General features: G+C 36.0%; 1 protein-coding gene across 1 annotated transcript in view; it reads left to right on the top strand.

The window, feature by feature from the left end:
- The window catches only part of SLC15A5 (solute carrier family 15 member 5), a gene marked incomplete at both ends in the record, with an annotated part of 73,907 nt that overhangs the window by 17,033 nt on the left and 31,271 nt on the right, over nucleotides 1-25,603 (top strand). Inside the window, 3 exons of the mRNA XM_081127804.1 lie at nucleotides 4,933-5,153; nucleotides 12,736-12,922; nucleotides 23,956-24,144. Of these exons, the coding sequence (XP_080983930.1) occupies nucleotides 4,933-5,153; nucleotides 12,736-12,922; nucleotides 23,956-24,144 (597 nt within the window). The remainder of the gene's footprint in view (nucleotides 1-4,932; nucleotides 5,154-12,735; nucleotides 12,923-23,955; nucleotides 24,145-25,603) is intronic.

Here is a 25,603-nt window from a genome sequence, read left to right on the forward strand (position 1 = left end):
TCCTGTGTCTTGCACACTTGGAATATGGTAAATGCTCAGTCAAGGCTTGTTATAACTAAGTGTAGAAACTAAGACAAAATTTGTTAAATGACTTACCCAAGACCTCACAAAAATGGCTAAAATGGAACCATAACCCAGGCCTTATTTTTCTCGGTTAATGACATAACCCAGGTCTATGACATTAACTGCCAGCCTATTGTAGCCCACATGTTACATTTTTTAACATGTGATAAGGTAAGCATTCTTTGGACATTTACAAAAAAATTTATTAACTGCTAGTAAAATTATAATAGAAAATGTTGCTCAGTGGTTTGCTTTACACAATAATCTATAAAATAAATATTTTGGATTTTTTTCTTTTGTTTTGCTTTGTTTCCAAGTTATAAGATCACCCAACTCTGGTGAAGTAAAACTCTGTCTTCCCTCTAGCAAAGTATATAATCTTTATTTTGGCTTCTTCCTCTCTGATGACTAAATTGGAAATTCCTCAAAGCTGTAATTCAAAGCCATAGGTGACCTTAAAGAAATGATTTTTTATATGCTACCTTTTATTTTAAGGTAACTTTTCAAATGTGGACCATGCATTCCATTATGTTTAGCTGTCAAGCAGGGCCTTCATTTGCATTTCTTCCCACTGCTATAATTTTGAGAACTGGCAGGTGACCAAAGAAGAAAAAAATGTGCATCTACCATCTAGAGTGCAATGTAGGCTTTTTTATTATAATTAAGTAGCATAGATATTCATGATTAGATCAAGGTCAGAGGAGCAGAACATCAGAGCCAAGGACTTAAAGGTACAAAGAATAGAAAAATTGCTTTCGGAAGTTTTTTTAATAGTAATGGCGACAATCTTTAAGTTTTGCAATAAAACATTTTAAATAGCTCATCTGTTTTATTTTAAAATGTGCACGCCTGGTGTGCTTGCACATTTAAACTGGAGCTTGAAGTCTCAGTTGCATTTTTATTCCAGTTTTTTTTCAGTTCCCATTTCTGCTCCTGGTGCAGAAAAGCAATTTGAGAATTATAATGACAATGGATTTTTTTTAAGACTGAGTCTACATGACACCCAAAATTATTTGTACTGAGGCATGAGTTTTCTATTAAGTCTAATGGATTAATCCAAGGCGGCAGTGTGATGTGTAGATGTAGATGTTTTCAACCCCTAACATTCAGTGATAACTCTGTGGTTTGATAAGACAGGCAGATTACTGTACAGTTCTTTGCTTTGCCCTCTCTATCTAGCTTATTGGCTCTCTCTCAGTCCAGCGGATCAATTTGGGTTTATTACTTCTCCATCCCCTGACTTACAACGCACATTGCTTACTCTCCCTCTGCCTCCTTGGCTAAGTTTTCTCTTCCTAATTGATGCAGAGCCCTAGGATTCAACCAAGGGACCCTGGCTCTTCGCTTCCCACCCTCTTTCCTTAAGTAACCTGTAGTCCCATAGTTTTTAATGCCAACCGTATACCAAGCACTCAGTTTCATATTGACCTCTCTTCTGACACCTTGAAACTCATAAATCTGACTTCCTCCTCAACATTTTGTCTTGGTTATCTAATAGTCTCAAACTTAACCTCATCAAAACTCAACTCTTGATCCTTCCAACTTCAAACTGACTCCCTTCTTGCCTTTTCCATCTCAATATAAATCACCAACACCCAGTTATTTAAGGAGGGAAAAGTAGTCATCCTTAATGTTCTCATTTCTTCAACCTCTCTCCACATCAGAAAATCCTATTGATTGTTCACAAACACATCCCATCCTGTTCACTTTTCTTTGTTGCGACTGGTATGTCTAAGTCAACACTACCTCTTGCCTGTCTCCCAGCTTCCTCTCTATTCCCTAAAACCCATTATCCATGCAGCTACCAAAGTTTCAGCATAAACTTTTAAAAAGTATACACCCTATGTTATATTTATTCTGCATAAAACATCTCAATGGTGTCCCATATCACTGAGGATAATATCTAAGCTCCTTACTTTGACCTGATGTCTGACCCCTGACCAACTCTTGGACTTCATCTCTTCCCAATCTTCTAACTGAGCTACTACCTCATTGGCCTTTACTGTCCCTGAACCTCTCATGACATGTCTGGCATATGCTTCCTCCAAGGCTCTTTGCTTACTTCCAGTCTATTCAATCCTCAGTTCAAATTTCCACTTTTAAATTCTCCTCTGCACCAAACCCCACAGTAGGTCTCTATCTTATTTGTCTATTTTGTTTTTATTATTGAATTTGCCTAATTATTTTCTTGCTTGTTTGCTGTCATCCCCACCAGAAAGAAAACTCAGAGAATTGTAGGTCTTTTTTACTGCTATATTCTGAAAGCCTAAAAAAGTCCCTGGTACACAGTAGGTACTTAATAAATATGTTAAATGAATAAATAATTATGTTCACATTTGTTTGGCACCAATTATAAGCACTTGCAGTGCTGGCTCAAATTTTAGACCTCATTTGTGCTTAATCATTCCTTCTTCTTAGCCATTTTATTTTTGTTGCTTCGTATCACCACATCAGATACAACTTTTTGTTTCAATAAACTTGTTTTTCAAAGTATGTATTCAGTTGAATCCAGTGGTACTCAAAGCCTGATCCATGGAGCAGAGCTGATCAATAAACTGTTTGTTACTGGTATGCAACAAAATAAATAGACACTGAGAGAAAACATGGAGAAGTATTTATGGAAAGTTGCGTTTTATGTCTGTTGAATCTAACAATAAAATATAAGGACTTATATTTTGTATGTCTTTGCTTCTTATTTTATTCTTTTGGTATTTCATTTTTATTGTATTTCACAAATGTATTGGCCATGATAGTTATGAATGTGTTTTTAAAAACTGATCTTTTAACACAGCTAGTTGAAGATGCACTAATCTAAGCTATCTCTCTTTAGAAATAATATGATAGCGGCATTTGGCTGTTTAATAAAATTACAGGTATCAATTTATCATGCATAAGAACAAATCCAAATTTACCTTGCAACAAATAGTGAATTGTTTATATTAAAAAAATAAGTAGTGAGTTTAAAATAAATATTCAATAAAGTCCTTGAATTTGAAATATAGGGAGAAATATTGAGGAATTATCTTTGGAAATAGTCATTCATTCTGCAAATAGTTATCATTTAGCAATAAAGCCTGTTTGAAAGCAGAGAGTAAGTTGAATCAATGCCAGTAATGACTATCTACACAGCACTATTTTACAAGAGTTGAACAGAGAACAGGTTTTTAAGAAATAGAGACAAGATCATAAGGAAATGTCAGGAAGTTAAGCCTCCTATCCCAGACCTATTCAAATTCTCTCTGACTGTTCATCAAGACATTCTCAGTTCTCATCTTACTAAAACCTTAAGTAAACTAATTGAAATAGCTAGGAAAGTCTCAAAATAGAGCAATTCTTCCTGCAATAATGAGATATCCCTACTACTTTTTTCCTAAGAGATATAAACCTTGGCCACTTACAGGTGCTTCTGTCCCTATGGCCTTCTCAGTCCCCTGGGCCTTTTATTTGTGTCTGGAATTAGCGACTAAAAAGAGGCAATAGTGACTATTGATATGAGCCCATCTCGTGTCAGCAGTTACCAAACATACTTCCACTTGACCTCAACACACTTCACCGAGGCCACCAAAGAGCGACTACTGTAATCATTCTTGGTCACTAACAATTTGAGCTGGATTTGATTCAGTGACTTGGAGGTAAAAGGCTCCATATCCAATTACCAGGCCCCCAGCTTCCTTAATTAACCAAAGACTGACATAATAGGTCTATTACAACTCTTAAAGAAAAGACCAGGTCAAATCAATATAATCATTCTAACCATAAAAAGAAATATTAATATTCTTTATTTAAATATAAAATTCAAAACTCTGTGGCATTTAAATGAACTTGGTTAAAATGCATTTCATCTAGAATTTTATTATAGGAAACTTGGACATAATCAAAATGACAACCAAACTATACTTTGAGTATTTATAGCAGCCTTCTTTGGAGAAACTCAGACGTTTTCACATTTCCTTTCCCATTTATTCTGAAACTATGGTTTGGTGTCTACGTAATCTGTGGAAGGATTTATCTGGTCAAAGGGGTTCTATATAAAACTGTAACAATCATGATAGCACAACTGAACTGTTAACTAAACAGGGGTCTTTTATCTGTCCTCGTATCAGGAAGTCCTAATGGAGTCAAAGAAAAGGTGAATCTGAATCGTAAAAGAAGCAACAATGCTGTTGCAAACCATTAGCAGTAAGGGACTGCAAACATCTAAAGCATTAAAATGCTTCTGATATTAAAGCAACAGCCACATAAACCCAGAGGAAACTCCTGGAAAAGTCAAAAACCAACTAATCCAATCTGAACTTTTAGTGACACTATCAACATGGATAAAGTCATCTGAAGAGTTCGAAGTTTAACCTTATGTCTGAAATTCAAGGATAAAGTCAAAGCAGAGAACACATTTCCCTTCATCTCCATGTCAAAATATGAAACCACCTTCTACATGACAAGTAAAGTGAAGATTATTTATATAACACTTTATATTTTAAAAATTGTCCCAGTTCTTTGTGTTAGGGCTGTAAAAGAAAGTTCAGGTTGTCTTATCCATTAATGAGTTAAAGTTAGAGACATCTGAGAGATTCTAAAATTTTTACTTTGGTGTGTGTTTTTTTCTCTCCTTTCTTCCCTTTTCAATATGTTCCCATTGATCTTACCTTTTTCGTGTTTTACATCAGCTGTCAAGCACCACCTTGGACTGGTCACCAGAATGTCAGAACCCTTGTCAGAGCTTGCTCCTTTGAATTCAACCCCTTGGGTGCTAAAGCCTTCTCAGTCCCTTTGCTGTCCTTCATCCATACAACTGTCATCTTTCTGATTGACATCTTGGAAAACGAAAGAACAATTCCTTCACTAATACATGCTATCTCCAATTATTTGCAGGTTGCTCCCTCCTGACCATCCTTGGGGTGTTTGCTAATGCACTGAGAGCATGCTGTCTGCGACACTGCCACCTTCGTGGAGATCTGACGAGCTGGTTAGACCACGCCAAGGAAAAAAATGGTGGCTGCTACAGTGAGCTCCATGTGGAAGACACAAAATGCTTCTGCACCCTTCTCCCTCTCTTCATTTGGCAGCTTCTTTACAAAATGTGCATTATGCAGGTAAGGAAGGGTAATTAGTACCACCCCGAAGAACAATAAAATAATTGCATATTAATAAAGAAACACCTATTTTCACCCCAACAAGTGCTCCCCATACATTTTGTTGGGCAGTTCCACTGTAAATGCTTCTAATCATTATAGGCTCTAATTTTGAAAGCTAGGTGGGGGCAGGTAGAGGCCTACCTGCAGAGAACCTTGCTATGTTGTTTGTCCTGTAGAACTATAAATGTCTGTCAGTAGAAACAGACAATACTTCAGAGAGCATAGTTATAAGGCATAAAAGCAGCAAACGAAAATATGAGCTCTATGAGCAATTACCCAACTTCCCTTTAGCCAAAGGTTTTGCCTTCCTCCCTCATTAAGCCTTTAAAAACTGCTACTAACAAGTAGCTAAATTGGCTGATTCGAGTACCACCCCCACTGTACTCTTAAGTATAAGTACTAATGAGCAAGTGATTCTCTCCCTACCCACTCTTAGTTCCTTGGTGAATCAGTCCCTATGCTGTGGAGAAATCTGAGGAAAAACAGTAAGTTCAAAGTATCCTTTATAAATATATGCTATTTAAACAATTTTTGATGTAGTAATGCTCAAAGACTAACATACTTATGAAGAAATATTATGATTTCTTAATATATTCTCATATACCACATGATTATGAAAGTCCTTGAAGGAATTTCGGACTATCCCCCAACTTGGAATTTAAATGGCTAATGAGTAGTTGTACTGATATGTCAGAGACCAACAGAGCTGAAAAGAAACTTAGAGATTAACTTACCCAACTACTTCATTTGTTGTAAAGGAAACTGAGGCTCAGAAAAATCAAGTGAGCCTGGTTGGTGTGGCTCAGTAGTTGAGCATCGGCCCATGAACCAAGAGGTGACATGCCCAGGTTGTGGCTCAATCCCCAGTAGGGGGTGTGTAAGAAGCAGCCAATCGATGATGTTTCTCATTGATGTTTCTATCTCTCTATCCCTCTTCCTTCCTCTCTAAAAGTCAATAATTATTTTTTTTTAAGAAAAATTAAGTGATTTTGGAGGGGATGAGTAGTTTGCACAGTTAACAGCATTAAAGGAAAAACAGAATATAAGTTCTAACTCTTAGTATAATGCTTGTTTCTCTAAACCCGGGGCTAGCAAATTACAGCCTGCAGGACAAATCCAGCCCGCTGTCTTTTTTTGTATGTCCTGTAAAGCATGATGGTTTTTACATTTTTATATAGTTGAAAAAAAATAAAAAATAAAACAATATTTTGTGGCACATGAAAATTATATGAAATTCAAACTTCAGTGTCCACAAATAAGTTTTATTGGAGCATAGCCATTCTTGTTTGTTTGTCATACTGTATTCTACTTATGCATAAAAAACAGCAGAATTGAGTAGTTGCAATAGAATCTGTATGTGGAAATATTTTCTATCTGGTCCTTCACAAAAAAGTTTGGTGACCCGTGCTCTAAACAAGGCAAGAAAGCTAGGCTGACCGAGCAGATTCAAACTCCCTCCTGATTCCACAATAGTAGCTGGCACAAAAAACCCCAAATATTACCCATATATATGATCATTAATATCATAAAAATGTTTTAGAATGAAGAAATTAATGAATACAAAATTACTAAGTGATTCATAGCTAGCCTTGAATTTTCTGTGCAAATAACACAAATTACTGATTCTTTAATCTTCATAATGTAGTGACACCTGATATTTCTTTTGACTGAGCCTTCTCTGAAAAATGTCATATATTTTTAATTTGACACAAATTGCAATAAATTCTGATAACATAATTCGTAAGCATCTCGCTAAATCCAGGCACCTGATTTATTGCAAAGAACAAAAACTAACACTTATTGATAAGCTATATGTGTCATAGCTTCTGAAAGATGACTTCACAGTATCTCATTTAATCCCCACAACAGGCTTGCAGAGCTCATACTATCATCCTAAATCTGAGGCTCAAAGACATTAAGTAACTTGCAACTTGTTCAAGGTCACCCTACTAGTATGCAGCAGATTGGTCATCCTAATTCAGGGCTGGTATCAACACTCACACTTTGCTATTACCCACAATGCCTCTCTTGCACCTGGGTTAAAAATCTCTGATACAGACTATATAGGTTTCAAATGATATATAGTCATGTTTGTCAGAAACTTCAAAGAAAATGGTTAGAATGTACTTCTCAAGAGAAGCAAAGAAAACTTCCATTGGGATAGGCTGGAATTAGACTTTTGCCTCCAGGAGAAATAATCACCAGTATAAAGATCATCAAAGAACCAAGAATAAAACATCATAGAATTTCATATTTTAAATTTAGTGGCCATTATTGACCTCCAGTTCCAAGACATACATTTAAAATATGTTGATATTAAGGTTGATGATGTTGCCCTGTGACATTATCATTCATTCAAAGGTGAAAACGAATCTCTATTGACAGCAGTTATTCCTGAAAACTTGGAGGCTTGTCTGAAATGAAAGTATTTAAAACTTTAAAAAGGGATGATTTCAGAACTTTAGGCAGAAGCAGAAATGATTTCAAGCTTTCAAGACACTCGAGCCTTTTCTTAGATTAGGCAATATATTAATATTGCTTCACTAAAGATTAATAGTATATTTGCCACATTATTAAGTTAACAGGTTTCTGTGTCTGTGATTCATGCCGATAATAACTTTATTCCTATTAACAATAATTCTCATTTGAAATCAGTAACAGAAACTTCCAGGTTGTGCTGGGAGCCTTTCCATCTTACAGTGGTTCTGCTGCCAGCACTTTTTTTAAGAAAACATCATTCATTTTCCTCTGATTGGGTGATGCGTGCCCAATAATTTTATTGAACTAGGGCAGAACTAGCTCACATTCCCTTCACTCTTGCCATCTGTACCCAACCAGAACAATCCTTGCTTACAATGCCATGGGTCAAATTAAAGATTGGGAGATAAATTATTACTGGGACATATTTCATATAAACAGGAAAAAAATATATCATTGAAAATGTGGTCCCTTCCTGGGTTTAAGCAATGAACATAGTGATAGGCTCATTGTATAACTGGTGGGCTCGTTAACAGCTGTAGTGACTTATGACTGACTCTCCTACCCCTGCTCAAGTTGCACAATTGATGACAGAGAAGGGGTTAGTGAAGGTTTTACACAGGCCTTGGGTGGGGAGTAGGTGTGGGGTGGAAGGGGTTAATGGGGAAATAGGGGACATCTGTGGTACTTTTGACAATAAAGATATATTAAAAAAAAAAAAGAAGAAGAAGAAGAAGTTATCACCTTGATATTTGAGCAAGGCTGCTCTCCCAGGATGGTAGGAAGGCAGGAATCTTATGGTGGTTCACGCACTGTTAAGAAAAATTGGAGAATCCATTTCTCGAGGACAAGACTTGGGTTGACTTTTTCTCCAAGACATTTAATAGCCTTGTGTGCCACTGGAAATTAAAGAAATATTTTACTGCCAATGACAATCATAAAGATGTGATTATTCCAACAAAGCTCATAAACTACAATAGTGTGGAAAGGGTCCCTTTTCCATGACAATGTGCTTTAGTTCTGATGTTATAACCTAACAACAGGTTTGGAATATATAAAGAGGCTCCAAGTTAGGAGTAGAGTTTTAGTTAATATTCGGTTTTTTTTTTAAATGGAGAAATTCTAACATGACTTTGAAGGCTTGGGATGGCGCACAGGGTTTCTTTTTTTCTTTCTTTCTTTTTTTACCTGCTACTTTATTGTACAAACTTTTTCCATGTAGTTCCCTGTTTGGTCCTCTAGTGCCACACAATTTATTTGAAAGGAAAGTAGGGACATAAGCAAGTCTTCTTTTTTCTCCTGTTACTTGGCTCATGTTAGAATTGAGGCCAATCCAGGGAGCCCACAAACACAGCCTCCAACAAGTTATGTGTTCCCACCATGGGCCCCTCTTCTTAAGAAAAAATTGTGCCACTAAACTAGATGCTATTTAAAGGGTCTATTCTAACCCCAAACTTTTCAATCAGGATGAAAACAAACATCCTTAATGCTATCTACTGGTTTTTGCTTTATTGTTTTAAAAAAATGCTATATGTAAAACTTAAGCACAAAATTAGGGCCATTTTTACTTTTCATAGGAAAATTAAGAAGATAGACTAGATTACAAAAGATTTCTCCATAAAGAATCAGTACTTACAATAACTCCAAATCTATGGGACACAGTGAAAGCATTCCTGAGAGGGAAGTTCACAGCACTACAAGCCTACCCCCCAAAAATGAGAAAACCTTCTAATAGACTTTCTAACCCTACAACTTAAAAACTTAGAAAGAAAACAACAAGAAAAGTCCAGAGTAAGTAGAAGGAAGGAAATAATAAAGATCAGAGCAGAACTAAATGACATAGAGACTAAAAAAAAAATACTAAAGATCAATAAAACCAAGAGCTGGTTCTTTGAAAAGATAAACAAGATTGATGAATCTTTAGCCAGACTCATCAAGAAACAAAGAGAGAGGACCCAAATAAACAAAATCAGAAGTGAAAGAGGTGAAATAACAACTGACCCAAAAGAAATACAAAAGATTGTAAGAAAATACTGTGAACAACTATATGCCACCAAGCTGGACAACCTGGATGAAATCGACGAATTCCTAGAAAAATACAACTTTCCAAAACTCAATCAGGAAGAGTTAGAAAACCTGAATAGGCGATAACTGCTGATGAAGCAGTAATCAAAGGGCTCCCAGCACACAAAAGCCTTTGCCCGGATTGCTTCACAGGGGAGTTTTACCAAACATCCAAAGAAGAACTAACACCTATCCTCCTCAAACTATTTCAAAAAATCCAAGAGGAAGAAGCACTTCCAAACTCTTTTTACGAGGCCAGCATTAGCCTAATTCCAAAACCAGATAAAGACACTACAAAGAATGAGAATTAAAGGCCAGTATCTCTGATGAACATAGATATTAAAATCTGCAACAAAATATTAGCAAATTGGATCCAGCAATATATTAAAAAGATCATTCACCATGACCAAGTTGGATTTATTTCAGGGATGCAAGGCTGGCACAATATTCGCAAATCAATAAACATGATACATCACATAAACAAACTGAAAGACAAAAATCACATGATCATATCAATAGATGCAGAAAAAGCATTCAATAAAATCCAACACTCATTTTTGATAAAAACTCTCAGCAAAATGGGAATAGAGGGAACATACCTCAACATAACATATATATGTTATGATAAACCTACAGCCAACATCATACTCAATGGGCAAAAACTAAAACCATTTCCCCTAAGAACAGGAACAAGACATGGGTGTCCATTTTCACCACTCTTATTCAACACAGTACTGGAAGTTCTAGCCACAGAGATCAAACAGGAAGAAAACATAAAAGGCATCCAAACTGGAAGAGAGGAAGTAAAACTGTCATTATTTGCAGACAACATGGATGATATTGTACATAGAAAATCCTAAAGATTCCACCAAAAAATTACTAGATTTAATAAATTAATTCAGCAAGGTAGCAGGATACAAAATTAACACCCAGAAATCGATGGCATTTTTATACACCAATAATGCACTCTCAGAAAGAGAAACTAAAAAAACAATCCCATTTACCATTGCAACTAAAAAAAAAAGGTACCTAGGAATAAATTTAATCAAAAATGTAAAAGACCTTTACTCAGAAAACTACAGGACACTGAAAAAAGAAATAGAGGAAGATATAAACAAATGGAAAAATATACCATGTTCATGGATTAGAAGAATTAACATCATTAAAATGTCCATACTATCCAAAGCAATCTATAAATTCAATGCAGTCCCTATTAAGATACCAATAGCATTTTCACAGATCTAGAACAAACAATTTGCAAATTTATATGGAACCAAAAAAGATCCTAAATAGCCACGGCAATCTTGAGAAAGAAAAACAAAGTTGGAGGAATCACAATACCAGATATCAAGTTATACTACAAAGCCACTGTAATCAAAACAGCATGGTACTGGCACAAGAACAGACATACAGATCAGTGGAACAGAACAGAGAACCCAGAAATTTAACCACATCATTATGTTCAATTAATATTTGATAAAGGAGGCAAAAACATACAATGGAGTAAAGATAGTCTCTTCAATAAATGGTGCTGGGAAAATTGGACAGGTACATGCAAAAAAATAAAACTAGACAACCAACTTACACCATCCACAAAAATAAACTCAAAATGGCTAAAAGACTTAAATGTAAGACATGAAACCATAAAAATTCTAGACAAAAACATAGGCAGCAAAATCTCAGACATCTCTCATAGCAATGTTTGCCGATACATTTCCTAGGGCAAGAGAAACTAAGGAGAAAATAAACAAATAGGGCTACATCAAAATAAGAAGCTTCTGCATTGCAAAAGAAACCAACAAAACGAAAAGGAAGCCCACTGTATGGGAGAACATATTTGCCAACGACACATCTGATCAAGGGTTAATTTCCAAAATATATATGGAACTCATACAACTTGACAAAAGGAAGACAAACAATCCAATTAAAAAATGGGCAAAGGACCTACATAGACACTTCTCCAAAGAGGACATACATTTGGCCAAGACACATATGAAAAAATGCTCAAAGTCATTAATCATCAAAGAGATGCAAATTAAAACCACAATGAGGTATCACTTCACACCTGTCAGAATGGCTCCATCAACAAATCAACGAATTGTAAGTGCTGGCAAGGGTATGGAGAAAATGGAACCCTAGTACACTGCTGGTGGGAATGCAGACTGGTGCAGCCACTATGGAAAGCAACATGGAGTTTCCTCAAAAAATTAAAAATGGAACTGCCATTTGATCCAGTGATCCCACCTCTAGGGATATATCCTAAGATACCCAAAAAAACAATCACAAAGAACTTATGCACCTCTATGTTCATAGCAGTGCAATTTACAATAGCTAAGATCTGGAAACAGCCCAAGTGCCCATCAACAGATGAGTGGATAAAAAAACTGCGGCACATTTATACTGTGGAATACTATGCAGCTGTAAAAAAGAGGGATCTGTTATCCTTTGGCACAGCATGGAGGGAACTAGAGAGTTGTATGCTAAGTGAAATAAGCCAGTCAGAGAAAGACAAGTACCACATGATCTCACTTATATGTGGAATATAATAAACAAAATAAAGTGATAAACAAAATAGATCCAGAGACATAGAAGCATGGAACAGACTGAGGGATCTCAGAGGGAAGGTGGGGAGGGGGGAGTGGGTGGGGAGAGATTAATCAAAGAACTCATATGTTTATAAGCATAACCCATGGACACAGACATTGGTATGGGGAAGGCCTGGGGGTGGGGTGTATGCAGAGTGTACAGGATCAATGGGAGTAAAAAGGCAACATCTGTAATGTTTTCAACATTAAAGAAAAAAAAGGAAAAAAAAATCAGCAGTATTGTCAGTAGATTAAATAGAGCTCCTACTGCCCTTTGACAGCTCATAATTGGTACCTTGAAGACCTGGGGAACATTCCAATCATCTGTCACAGAGAACAAGGCATCCACTGAAGGATTTTCTCCAACGTTAAACCAGTCTTAATGCATGACTCCTTTGCTCTATCAAATATAGATTCCTTCAGGATATTATCTGCAGACCATGAATTCCAACCTGAATTTGGATGGATTTCTTCTGCCAATTGCAGTAATGAATGTCATCAGCATGCTACCACTATTAATTCTGGCTCCTTGTATGGAATATTTCAGCACCTGGCTATTTCCCTCTAAGAGAGATGGACCATTTCTGTTGGCATGCATTCGTAAGTACAATTTACCATCACGAGTGAATTCTTTGCAACTTTTCAAAATAAAAATACACTCTACTAAGCTCTAAGCTAGCAATATGCTCTACAGAAAAGTCTGATTTTGACAAATCAGGTAGAAGGTGAATTTGAGAGTGACAACAGGTAATGCAGACATCAGTGTCCCATTTTCTTCTCATACTTTTATGCTTCCTTAGCAGACACATCTAACAGAAAGACATAGTGGAACTTCCACTATCACCAAATGGCTTATCCTTCTTCAAGTAAGGTGGTCCTCACTCCTAAGTCAAAGTTGAGTGTGTTCTTAAAAATTAACACAGGTAATGAACCCAAAGAATAATGTGAGGCCATACTTGGGAGGCATCAATTTCTGAACCAGTAGCAAATTTCATTTAAAATTAGTACTTTGATTAATAGCTTTAATATAGTACTTTTCCAAATAGTAATGTATATAGCAATGATTTTCCAACATTTTTTCCAGCTTTACGGAGACATAATTAACATATAATATTATGTAAGTTTAAGGTATACAATGTGATGATTTGGTATACATACTGCAAAATGTTTACCACAATAGGTTAGTTAACACATCCTTTACCTCATTACCATTTTGTTGTTATTGTTGTGATAGTTAAGAACATTAAAGCTCTACTCTCATTTTTTTAGTAAAAAAGAAAAATTAGGACGTCTTACTTAGAACACAATGCATCATAAGATAAATTTTCTCTGACTGAAAAGGGAGAGAAAGAACTGAAGCCCATTCTGATCACACTCTCCTCTACCTAGCTGTGGTCCCTTGGGCACCGACAGGGACAAGAGGACAGGTGCTGGTACTGTAAAACCAGGATCAGTCTAAGAATCTGAGATCTGGATCTCAGCCCTTGCCCTGCTACTGAGGTGCTGCTGGGTGACTTTGAAGAGCCACGTAACCTTTCTTATCTTCTAGTTCACTTACTATTGTCATTTGGGGCATACCCTAGATAAATTTGGGGTGCCTCCGTTCTGTAAGACTTTTGAAATCACTCGGGATAACATCAGTGCTGGGAGCACAGTCCTGACACATTGCAAAAGCTCTATAAATGTTAGCTCATAATGAGTCATTATTTGCAATTGTTTGGTAAGTATAAACAGAAAGCAAAGGGAGTTGCAAAATTCTTAATAGTATGTAATGGTAACCTGATGTCTTAGTGTCTACTTGAGAAAGAATTCCATTGAAGTAAGGCCAAGCATTTCAAAGGTTGTCTTCTCGTTGTTAACCTCTTCTGATTCTTAATTCCTCCTTCTTAGAGATCTGTGGAAACTGCAGTCTTCTGGTAACCCATTATTATATTTTTTGCTCTCTCCCTCTGTTTATAGAAGTTACATTTTAGTGTGTGTGCTTCCTGTTACTTAACAACGCCATCAACAAGATTAATCAAGATCACATCACAGGGTAGATTTGTTTTTGGAAAGAACTCAAAGTGACTAACCTCACCTTAGTCTGTCTTATCTTCTTGTCTCCTGTTACAGAGGCCTTCAGTGTATAACCTTTTCTGATTTATTTCATAAGCCAAACCCCAACATTATTTATTGTAACAGGTTTAGTCAAACTACAAATAGTAATAGGTTTTGGCAATCCTTAACTCTTAAAGTTTTTTTTGGTGTGCCAGTATAGAAATCCCAAATCTCAAAAGTATTTAGTGAATGTCCAATATTACTTGAAGATATAAAAGAAAAGTAAGACATTGTACATACCCTCAGCAAGGACACTATTAAAACAGTATGAATGAGGAAAAAATGGAGGTAAATTTATATTGCAATATGGCAAAACTTTTGCGGTCTTGTAGAGTACCGTGAAAATTCAGTCTGAACTTCCAATTTTGGGTAATTACAAAAAATAATTCTTTAATTAGGCTACTTTAGGAAAAACATGTTATACAACATGGCTGGAAGAACTACATTAGAAATCCTTCCTGAGAATAGAAACCTGAAATTCATTTTAAATATAAGCAATTTTCTCTTGAACAATCCTCCAATCTTGCATATTTGAAATCACGTCTGTTCTTAAGGAAAGATATTTTTTCCTGGATAGATGAAAGTTAGACAGAGTCATCTGATATATTGTTTGATGTTAATGAATAAAATATTTCCCTTCAAGACTGGTAACAGAGTTGTTGGGCAGCAAAAAGAAAAAACTAGACTCATTTGAAAACACTGAGCTAATTTCCTTTGAGTACAGAATACTGAATTCAGTTGTTCCTGGCCCAGGCTTCATTCATTTGTTCACCCACGTACTTGTTCATTTCTTGGCTTATTATTTTGCTATGGAAATATATAAAAGTAAGATGATGTGCATCTTTTTAACTAGATGTTTGTTTAAATTTTCCATATTCTGCTTATGATTATAAAAGCTGATGTTCCATCAGGACAAATAAACACAAACCTAGGGTACTTTTTGATCATAATTTACATAACTGAATTAGTCTAATATTAACATTTCCTGTCACTTTGAACTCAAGTACCTTAAAAATGTGAGTGATATGTGTATATAAAGTATGAACAAACAAATATTTATGAGTTCTTAATTTGAACCTAGGCACCTTCATATACATACCCCATTTAAACTCATGATCAAACAGCATTTGATAGGTCAAGGGTCTCAAAGCTAATAATTCAAAGATCATTTGAACTCAGGTATTCTAATTCTAAGGCCACTGCATCACCACCATTTTATTATTATTATTAATTATTCCAAATACCAGCTATACAATTTGGCATCCTTACTGTTATTTCCAAATAAGGCTCTTAAGTGAATGAAAAAATTATTTTGTCACCAGAATGGCAGTTACTCCTCAGATCCCCACTCACTCCCTTCCGCGCTCAATCACTCTCCTCCCAGGGACTGTCAAGTTTAAGGAGGCAGATGGTGCAGGTGCCTCTGCCTAGTGTGTGATGTGGACAATCACAGCCCAGGCCAAGAGTGAGCAACAGGGACATCTCATTCAGTGGGTCAAACTAAAAATTTAATTAGGAAAAAATAAACTTATTTTTTTTAATGGATTTTATCAACAATGCAACAAAAGAGGGGTTTCTGATTCAAGATATGACATTCATGAGTGTAACCTCCAAATAAATCAAGAAGTATATTACAGGACCAACTATTCTAAAAAATCTTCAAAACTTCCAGAAGTAGCCCAGCTAGGCGTGGCTCAGCGGTTGAGCATCGACCTAGGATCCAGGTGATCGGGGTTCGAGTCCCGGTCAGGGCACATGCCCGGGTTGTGGGCTTGATCAATGACTCTCTCATCATTGGTGTTTCTACCTCTCTGTCCCTCTCCCTTCCTCTCTCTGAAATCAATAAAGATATATTTTAAAAAGAAAAAGAGAGAGAGAGAGGGAGGAAGGGAGGGAGAGAGGGAGGGAGGGAGGGAGGGAGGGAGGGAGGGAGGGAGGGAGGGAGGGAGGGAGGGAGGGAAGAAGATAACAAAACAAAAAACTTCCAGAATTATGAAAGACAAAGGCTTGATATTCTCAGGGTTTTATCAAGACTGTATTTTTCCTAACATTACATATGAGGGGATTTGTCTATTTAAAAGTCAACCTTGATTCACCGAAAATTCAGAATCAGTGATATCACTGTGATTTATCTGACTGCCATAATTGGACATACTTCATTTTAGCCTTTTTCAGTTGAAAAATGTTTGCACCATGAGTATTTCCTTTGTTTAGCATTAATTAAAATCCTGCAGTATGTGGCATTTAGTAGTTAGTGCTGACACTCACAAGTATTAATCTGACTAAAATTAGCCTAATTAAGATTGTTATTAAGCCTTACACAAAGCAGAAGTGTACAACACAGTGGGTAGCAATTATCTTGGCTTTTAAATGACATTTAAATTGAAATGCGGATAAAGTACATTCAAATATCTGCCAGACCTTCCTCTTTAAAATAAAAACTTTAATATTCAAATTCTAACTCAAAGTCCTGTATGTTGTAGGTACCGCCAAGGTGTTGGTCGTTTTTTACATAACCAGTAACTTCTACTAGTTCTAAGAATTAGCAGTGATACGAAGTTTCTTTTTTTCGTTGGAACCAAGGTGCTTGATAAATTAAAAGTCAAGTCAGGGATCCAATCACCTTCACCAAGAATAGGATTGCTTTGGGAAAACTACTTTACCTATATTATAGTTTCAGAACTAATCATTTTTTTTCCAAGAAATATCACAGCATATACCCATTGTAAATACCTGATAGAAGGAACTTTGTGAACACTAAAAAAAGAAACACGTAAATATCTAGTCTGAAAAACTCATTTGTTGAATTGTTCAGTTAATAAAAACATATTAATGTTCTTGTTTTTCAAGTTGACATCAATTTTGTAATTGTATTTGAGGTGAAGCAGACAATCTAGTATACCATCTGAAGCAAAAATTGATGGCTTACAGATACACTTATGTATCTGATGAAGAACCTGTTCCTTTCTCAGGAATTAAAACACAAACTAGCCTGGCCTGCATGGCTCAGCAGTTGAGCACTGACCTAGGATCCAGGAGATCATGGTTCGATTCCCAGTCAGGGCACACGCCCGGGTTGCGAGCTCGATCCCCAGTGGGCATCATGTACTCTCTCAATGACTCTCTCATCATTGACTCTCTCATCATTGATGTTTCTGTCTCTCTCCCTCTCCCTTCCTCTCTCTGAAATCAATAGACATATATAAAAAAAAAAACAAAAAAAACACAAACTAAAGTTGAATCTCCTGAAACAAGTTCTAGTAGTCTAAAGAGAAACAAAAGACAGAATATGGGTAGGTCGGTTCAAACAGAGAAATACGTCATTAATCGGAGAAACAATAAAAGTAAAAAGCATATGACATTCTAATAGTGGGTTAGAAATATCTTCCAGAAAGGCAGCAGATACAAAGGACAATAACATTATAGCTGTCTCTACAAGAGTGGTTTATGGATACCAGTATGTTCTCACATGAGCAAATTTCCTATTCTGGGAATTTGCCAAAATCATGGATCCAAGGACAATTTCTCAAGAACTCAATAGAGTTTCATACTTGTGGTTGTGTTACATATCAGAGACTCATACATCAGACTACCCATAAAAACCCATAGTTTTCTCAGTGAGTAAATTTAGCCAATAACTGAAGAATCCTAACATTTCTATTTTTTAGTATGAGAGTTTGCTTCAGTACAAAATAGCAAATGCAGTCTTAATGTTTGAATAAATTCTGACTTTCTTTTATTTCATTGTGGTCTAATTTGAAAAATTATTACATGGTAGGATAATAGAATAAACCATAAGAGCTTCAATACTCCTATGGACTTGTCTACAACCACACAGCCAATATTAAAACATACATTATTTATCTGAGTATAATATCTCCTTTGGAGCCATGTGCTTTATCTTGTAAATACAGGTCCACTAGAGGTTTAAAATGTGTACATTCTGATAAACTGCACTCTGCTTTGGACGAGTTATGATCTCATAGACGTTAAGAATAAAAATGGAACAGATTAAATTTAGGCTGGAATCAAACTTTGTTTTGAATTTCAAAAAAGTCATTTTTCACTGGCACCAGAGTGCAGTAGCAAATAAAAAGCAAATGCAGTTATCTAGATCCTTCAGGTAAAATATGCTTTGCCTGGGAACAACTGGATAAATAAGTTAAATATTTGTGCTTTGCTTGAAATTGTCTGGAGAACTCTTTCATTGGATTTTGCTAGATCAGTTCTCAGAGTGCTTTATGCTGGAGCAGTGCTTCTCAGAGTTTCATGTGTATAGTAGGAATCTCCTAGGATCTTGTTTCAATGCCCATCTGATTCAGTTCTCCTAGGGTGGAGCCTGAGAATCTGCGTAGCTAACAAGCTCTGAGGTGATACTTACGATACTGGTCAGGGATTACTTTGAATCAAGGACAGAGAAAGAGGCCAAAAGACTGTTCTCTCACATTTCATATCTGTGTACAGGCATCCATGACCCAGAGGAAAATGCCACAACTTCTCATCAGGTCAGAGCTAAAATTCAGGAGTAGGCAGTGAAAGCTGATGACTTAACCACTGCACTCATGGCTGGCTCTGGCTTGCCACTTGCTTTTGTACGGCCTGCAAGCCAAGAATTGTTTTAACAGATGAACGATTGCAACTGACCTCACGATAAGAAAAAATAACTTTGAACACCAGTTAAATGAAAGTGAATCACTCCCCAAAAAGAATTATTTTGAATTCCATCCAAAAACAGGTAGAAATTTATTCTATCCTTGTTACATAAGTATCTTCATATCTTCAGAATTAGCCTTTGTCCCACAGAAACTAAAATGTTTATTATTGGCTTTTTATGGAAAAAATATTTGCTGATGTTTTGTCTACACTATTGCTTCTAATGCTATAAACTTTCTTGGATAAAACATAAGCCTTTTTACATAGCACATGTGATAACCAAAAAAAAGTGTGTGTTTTGGAGGGGGGGGGTGTGAGCGGACTCGATGTTTCTTATTTAGATGACCCTAAATTAGTTAGAATGAAGGGTAATATAGAAGATGGTCATAGAATTCAAATTCTAAAATAAGAAAGCAAAGAAAGTTTGAAAACTTATTCCTAACCAGCTCAGAACTTTTTTAAAGTTCATATGATTATCATGGACAATATGATTTGTGTAATTTGAGCAACTAAATTTTTATGTAAAACCTAAACATACCTGTCTTAGCCTTCTAGGGCAGCCACAGCGAGATATCATAGATTAGGTGGCTTAAACAACAGAAATGTATTTCTCACAAGTCTGGATGGTGAAAGTCCCAGATCAAGGTACAGGCGGGTTTGCTTTTTCCAGAGCCTCTCTTCTTTGACTTGCAGGTGGCCACCTTCTCGTGTTCCTCACGTGGCCTTTCCTCTGTGCATGCACAGACCTTGTGTCTTTCCTTCTTTTTCTAAGGCACCAGTCGTACTGAAACTGGGCCCCACCCTCATGTCCTCATTTAACCTTAATTATCTCTTTGAGGGCCCCATCTCTGCAGGTAGGGACTTCAACATATGAATTTTGAGGGAATAGGATTCAGTCCAAAGAGACACATATGTTATATATGTATAAAGTCATCTGTAAAATCAGGTTACATATTATAATGGATTGGCAGCATTTTCCTCCCTCAGTGATATATAAAAACATGTTTATTCTGATACTCGAATGCATCTTAGATTGAGGGAAACATGGTAGCTTAGAAGACAAATAATGCTGAAAGGCTTTTAACAAGAAGTAAGTCTCCAGGCCCAGCTTTCTCCACTACCCAGTCTTAGTTCCTGGAGGCAAACCATTTTTAAATCTTTGGGTGTTGTTTGTCTAAGTTAATAAGTAATATGATTATAAGTATATTTTTATTTAAGTCAGTAATCAGTTATATACGTATAACTCAGCAACGTATAACTCAGTGGGATTTTATTCCACTTTCTCATATAACATTTTATTTTCTGTATTTAAAAAGTATCTGATTTTTCACAATTACTTATTTTTAAAATGTTTTCCTTAAATTTTCGAACTGCTCTACCAGTTTACCATATCATCACTAGATTTCCCCCAGTGCTAAAACAAATAGGGTAATGTGCCAAAGGCTCCTTTTCCTCTGGAGATCTTGCAGACTTTGCGTCCTTGCAGATTCCCACGTCCTTGTTCCCTTTCTTGACTGTGGCCAAGCTGCATGGCGCTCTCCTCCGTCAGATCTCTAGCTTACCTCTCTTCCTCTTTCTTGGTTTATGTCTTCTACTATCATTTGTCTTCTAGCAACTTCCTAAGAAAAGGTACACAGGAAGTATATTTTCCAAGAACTTAGATCATTGAAAAGTCTTCTTTTCATCCTTGCGCTTAATGAATTGGTGTATATAGAATTCTAGGTTGAAACTCATTTTCTTCAGAATTTTAAAGCTATTGCTCTAATGTCATCCAGGGACTTGAATGACTATTGAGAAGCCCAATGCCCTTCCGATGCTCATCCTTGTGTTTATGACCTCCTTTCCCAACCGGAGCTCTCTTCTCTCTATAATACTCTAAATGTCATGTTTTTGTGCCATGGTGAAGGGCTTTTCAGTCATAATAATAATTGCTACTAATTGCTACCAGGAACTGTAGCAGAGAAGAGAAAGTAGCAAGCAATTAGAGTGAGGTAAAGAGAACAGACAAGATCATACAGTTCATGTTAAGGATTTTGGATTTCATCGTAACTGTACAGAAACCCATAGGAGGAATTTAAGCAGAAGAGTGATACTGAATTTGCATTTACGTAAGATCACCCTGACTATGAGGTGTGTAACAGGTTATAGGGGGCAAGAGTGGAAACAGGAAGATCAGAATTGAATATGCTGATGCAGATAGTGTGGGTTAAAAATTATGATTTGGATTAGAATGATGGCAGTGGCCATGGAGAGAAGCAAGTTAATTTACAACATATTTTGGAGATAAAATCTAGAGAATTTAATAATATATTTGAAGGTAGGGGGAAGGAGAGGGGACCCTAGATTTCTGCCTTGAGTACATAAAGGTACTGGAGGAGGTGATTTAGAAGAGTGAAGAAGAATTGGGGGAAAGATCAAAAGTTCTATTTCATGTATCCTTCTCTTTGAAACCTTCCTTTAGAGACATTATTTATCTTTCTGACCTTTCTTTCAGGGGTTTCATTTTTTTTTCCTGCCCCCAAATGCAAATATTTTTGAACGTGTTCCTTAAATGTTCTCTTCTTTCCTTCCTCAATCATTTTTCAATTTCACCTGACCCTAAATTTCAACTTTATGTAGATGATTCATTAATCCCTCTCTCTTGACTCAACCAATCTTCTGACCTATGGTTCACATTTTCAGTTGTTTTCTGAGCATTGCTCTTTAGATTATCCTTTTGTACCTCTAACTCAACTCAAAATCAAATTCATTTTCTCCATGTCTACTGTGGGTCTTATCTGTATTGTCGTCACTACCATCTTCCCGACGGCCGAGACCCATGGTCAACATGCACATCTGCTGCCTCGTCGCCCCTTGCTTCAGACGTTATGGTATCATCAGTGGGACCTATTATATCTTGTGTTTGTACCGACGGCCTAGACCCATGGTCAACATGGACATCTGCTGCCTCGTTGTCCCTTCCTTCAGATGTTATGGTATCATCAGTGGGACCTATTATATCTTGTGTTTGTGCCCTCTGTCTTTTCTGGAAGTGGGTGCCCGGTTGTAATTCAAGCCCCCCTTATATTTCACCAAGATTATTTTTTAACTTCCTAGCTATCTTCCAACCTCCAATATCTCTCCCATTCTGTGAACCAGCACATGGCCTTTAGAGTAATAATTTTAAATGATAATTCTAATCCTTTCACTTCTAATATCTTCAATGATTCCATTATCTTCAGAGGAATTTCAAAATTCCTTAAAAATATATTAAATGCCTCTTATAATCTGACCCCAATCTATTTGCTCCCCTGATTCCCAATAACTTGAGTTTCTCACTATTCTGAAAATTTGTCTGACATTCACAACCCTGTGATCTAACTCATGCGATGTGTGCTGCCTTCACCTCTTCATATTGAAACCCTTTTTCCTTTAAAGTATAAAATAATTCCTCTCATGTCTCCAACTAGAAATAAGTTCTTCTTCTTATATCCCCCAATAGAATACAAGTCTCCAATGACTGAAAAGAGATATTGTTCATCTTCTAATCCTCAAGTGCACCTAGTACAATGCCTTGCATGTAGCAAGAACAGAGTAAATATTCAATTGAATTGACATATTAACTCTCTTTCTGATGAGGCTGCGATGTGCCAAGTAATCTAGACAAATGCAATTATGTGATGAATTTGAGCTTAAAGGTAGATAATATTGAAATTCGTGTTTTTTATATGAGCTGTTTATAAAACCAAAATCTCTACTTCACTATGAATGGTCCTTTATGAGACAATATAAAATAATAATAATCCCTCAAATTTTCTGTTATTCAGATTTCCTCCATTTTTTACGCCTTCTGTTTCTTGGGAACTCAATAAAGAATGGACTATTGATACATTTAAATGCTGCGATATAATCAAAAAATTTACCTACCAGTTTCTCTATCAACCAAAATAAACACTAAGCTATTTAAACATTAGATTGATTTTTCTGAATTGAAAACTTTGTCTTATCTGAAATTTTATGCAAGTTAGCAAGATGTGACTATCTCTAAATTTCAGCTAAATTCCATCAAGCTAAATTTTGCCTATGCTTTAACGATGGTAGTAAGTCCAATAATATGAATGAGAAATTGAGAAATGGGATGGCTGCAGTAGATATAACCTGTAGCAAAACTATAACAAAATCCCTACTCATTTTCAATCAAAATTTTCTAGATAAGTCCTTAAAAGTAAAAGAGAAAGCTGCTTCCATTTATACACTGTGCCTAGTTAATTCACCTTTAATTTTTTTTTCCCTAAACAGAAGTTTCTAGTCTTTAATTCTCTAATAGCTGCTTTACTTTTTCTGCAAAGATTAGAGAAATGTCAGACAACTGAAGACTGATAATGCTTACAGATTATTTCAAAATCATTTTAAAAATAACTCTTAAAAACTTGTGAAGAGATCATTTTATTTTAAATGCCCCCCAAATCATTTTTTATTTCTATATAGCTGAAAAAGTTATCAAAAATGACATATAATCTTATCTCAGGATAAAAGTTCAAAATGATTGCTTTATTTTTAATAGTAATTGCTACTAATTGCTACTAGGAATCTTCATAATAATACCAGTATATATTCTTATTTAAATCTCATAGGCACCCTCTGAAGTAAGCATCATTAACCCTATCTGAGAGCTGAGGAAAGTGACAATGAGATTATAGGACTTGCCTGAGGTCATATAACCAATAAGGAGGCAATGCAGCCAACAGCCTACCAGAGCCTGGGCAAAGGGTGGTCCTACAGCACATTAGCTGGCACCTGAATAACTTCAGGGCATAGAGTCAATGCATAAGAAAAGCTATAGCCACTTACACTGATTGGGGCTCTTTCTTTAATTTTTGTCCTCTTGCCTTCTTTTCCTGCAGTCGCTGGACATCTTTCTGCTGCGTTGTCCGTGGCAGCAGCTGGCTTCTTTGAAATGCACAGAAAACACTTCCCTCCAGTGGAGCAGCCTCTTGCAGGCAAAGTGCTCACCGTTTCCTCCATGCCCTGCTCCCACCTGGTCCTTCAGTACCTTTTACTTGGAGTGGCTGAAGCCCTGGTCAACCCAGCCTGTGAGTAGCGACTTCATCACCTCGTGTTAGAACATACTGAGCTTCAGCACAGAACACATCACCTCATGCGGCTGGCAACCTATTCACTGCCTGGAAATTTCCTATGTGTCAGAACAAGCCTATTTATCACACTTTTTTTTTTTTATGTTTAGTTTTTCGTGGTTCCTCTATCACATACAGAGCAATTATTAATTCTATGTGAATGTAAATGAAATGAAAGATTTACTAACCTCATTAAAAGCGGTAACCGTTTGGTCAGATACATGAGAGGAGGGAAAACTTTGCTAAAACCTAGGCGAAAACTCCAATATCCTCATGAAGTCTCTTCTCTTCTACCTTCCCTCTTCTCACCTCCCTCCCTCTCACTCATAGATAAAGTCACTCTCTCCAAAAATGACATTTATAATGTAGTTTGAGAGTCTATGAACATGCAAATGAAATGAAAGTGTGAAAGTTTTCCAGATAACTTTATGTCTTTAAATTAAATTACACTAAATTAAGTGTGACCACTAGTGTTTCATAAGACAGGTACAAAATACCTTCATTAAATATCAAAGGCTTTCTGGATTGTCTAGATTGCTAATATTAACTAAATTAGTCACTTTAAAATTCATCAGAATATTTCAGTGACTTCTTGAAATAGAGTAATGTGTGTGTATGTGTATATTTATCAGTGTAACCTATTGTCTTATATTTCTACCTTCTTTATATTTCCCTGAAGTAGGAGCTCTGATTGTAACTCAAGCCCAATTATAGTTTACCAAGACTATTTTATAACTTCCTATCTTTCTACTTTTAATATCTCTCACATTCTATCTATACAACCTTTAGAGTAATCATCCTAAATGACAATTCTAATCATTTCACTTGTGTCTAAAAACTTCAATTACTCTATTATACTCAGAGTTATTTTTAAATTTCTTAACTATATATATGCTTAATATATATAGTTAAGAAATTTAACTATACACGTACATATATATATCAAAGCAATTCATTGCAAAAAGTCAAAATAAAATTAAGCTTGTACAATTATAGCCATATATGTGTTAGAAACTTCTTTTTTAAAATTTTAAATCATCTCATTGCATGTACGAATAAATTATTTTATGAGATTCTAAGGTGTGGATATCATTTGACACTATGAGGAATAAAAAAAAGGTATAAAAGAATGCCACTATACAAATGTTTGTAACTTCTCTGATGCTGTTTCAAGAAAACTATTGGAACTAGCCAAAATTTTGTGGTCTAGATAGGAAGAAAGATAATGAATAAAGGTGATGAGTGAATATAGTCAGGAAATTTCCCTACAACTTAGCAATACCAGTTCAATATATGATGGGCAGATCATGTAATATAAATCTCTTAGCTCACCCTCCCTGATTTACCTATTAGGAAATCGAGGTCCCACTATGTCAATTGACTACAAAGGTCATGGGTAGGGACCATAAGACTTTGT

The sequence above is a fragment of the Miniopterus schreibersii genome (genome assembly GCF_964146895.1).
Source record: "Miniopterus schreibersii genome assembly, chromosome: 2".
NCBI classification, from domain to species: domain Eukaryota; kingdom Metazoa; phylum Chordata; class Mammalia; order Chiroptera; family Miniopteridae; genus Miniopterus; species Miniopterus schreibersii.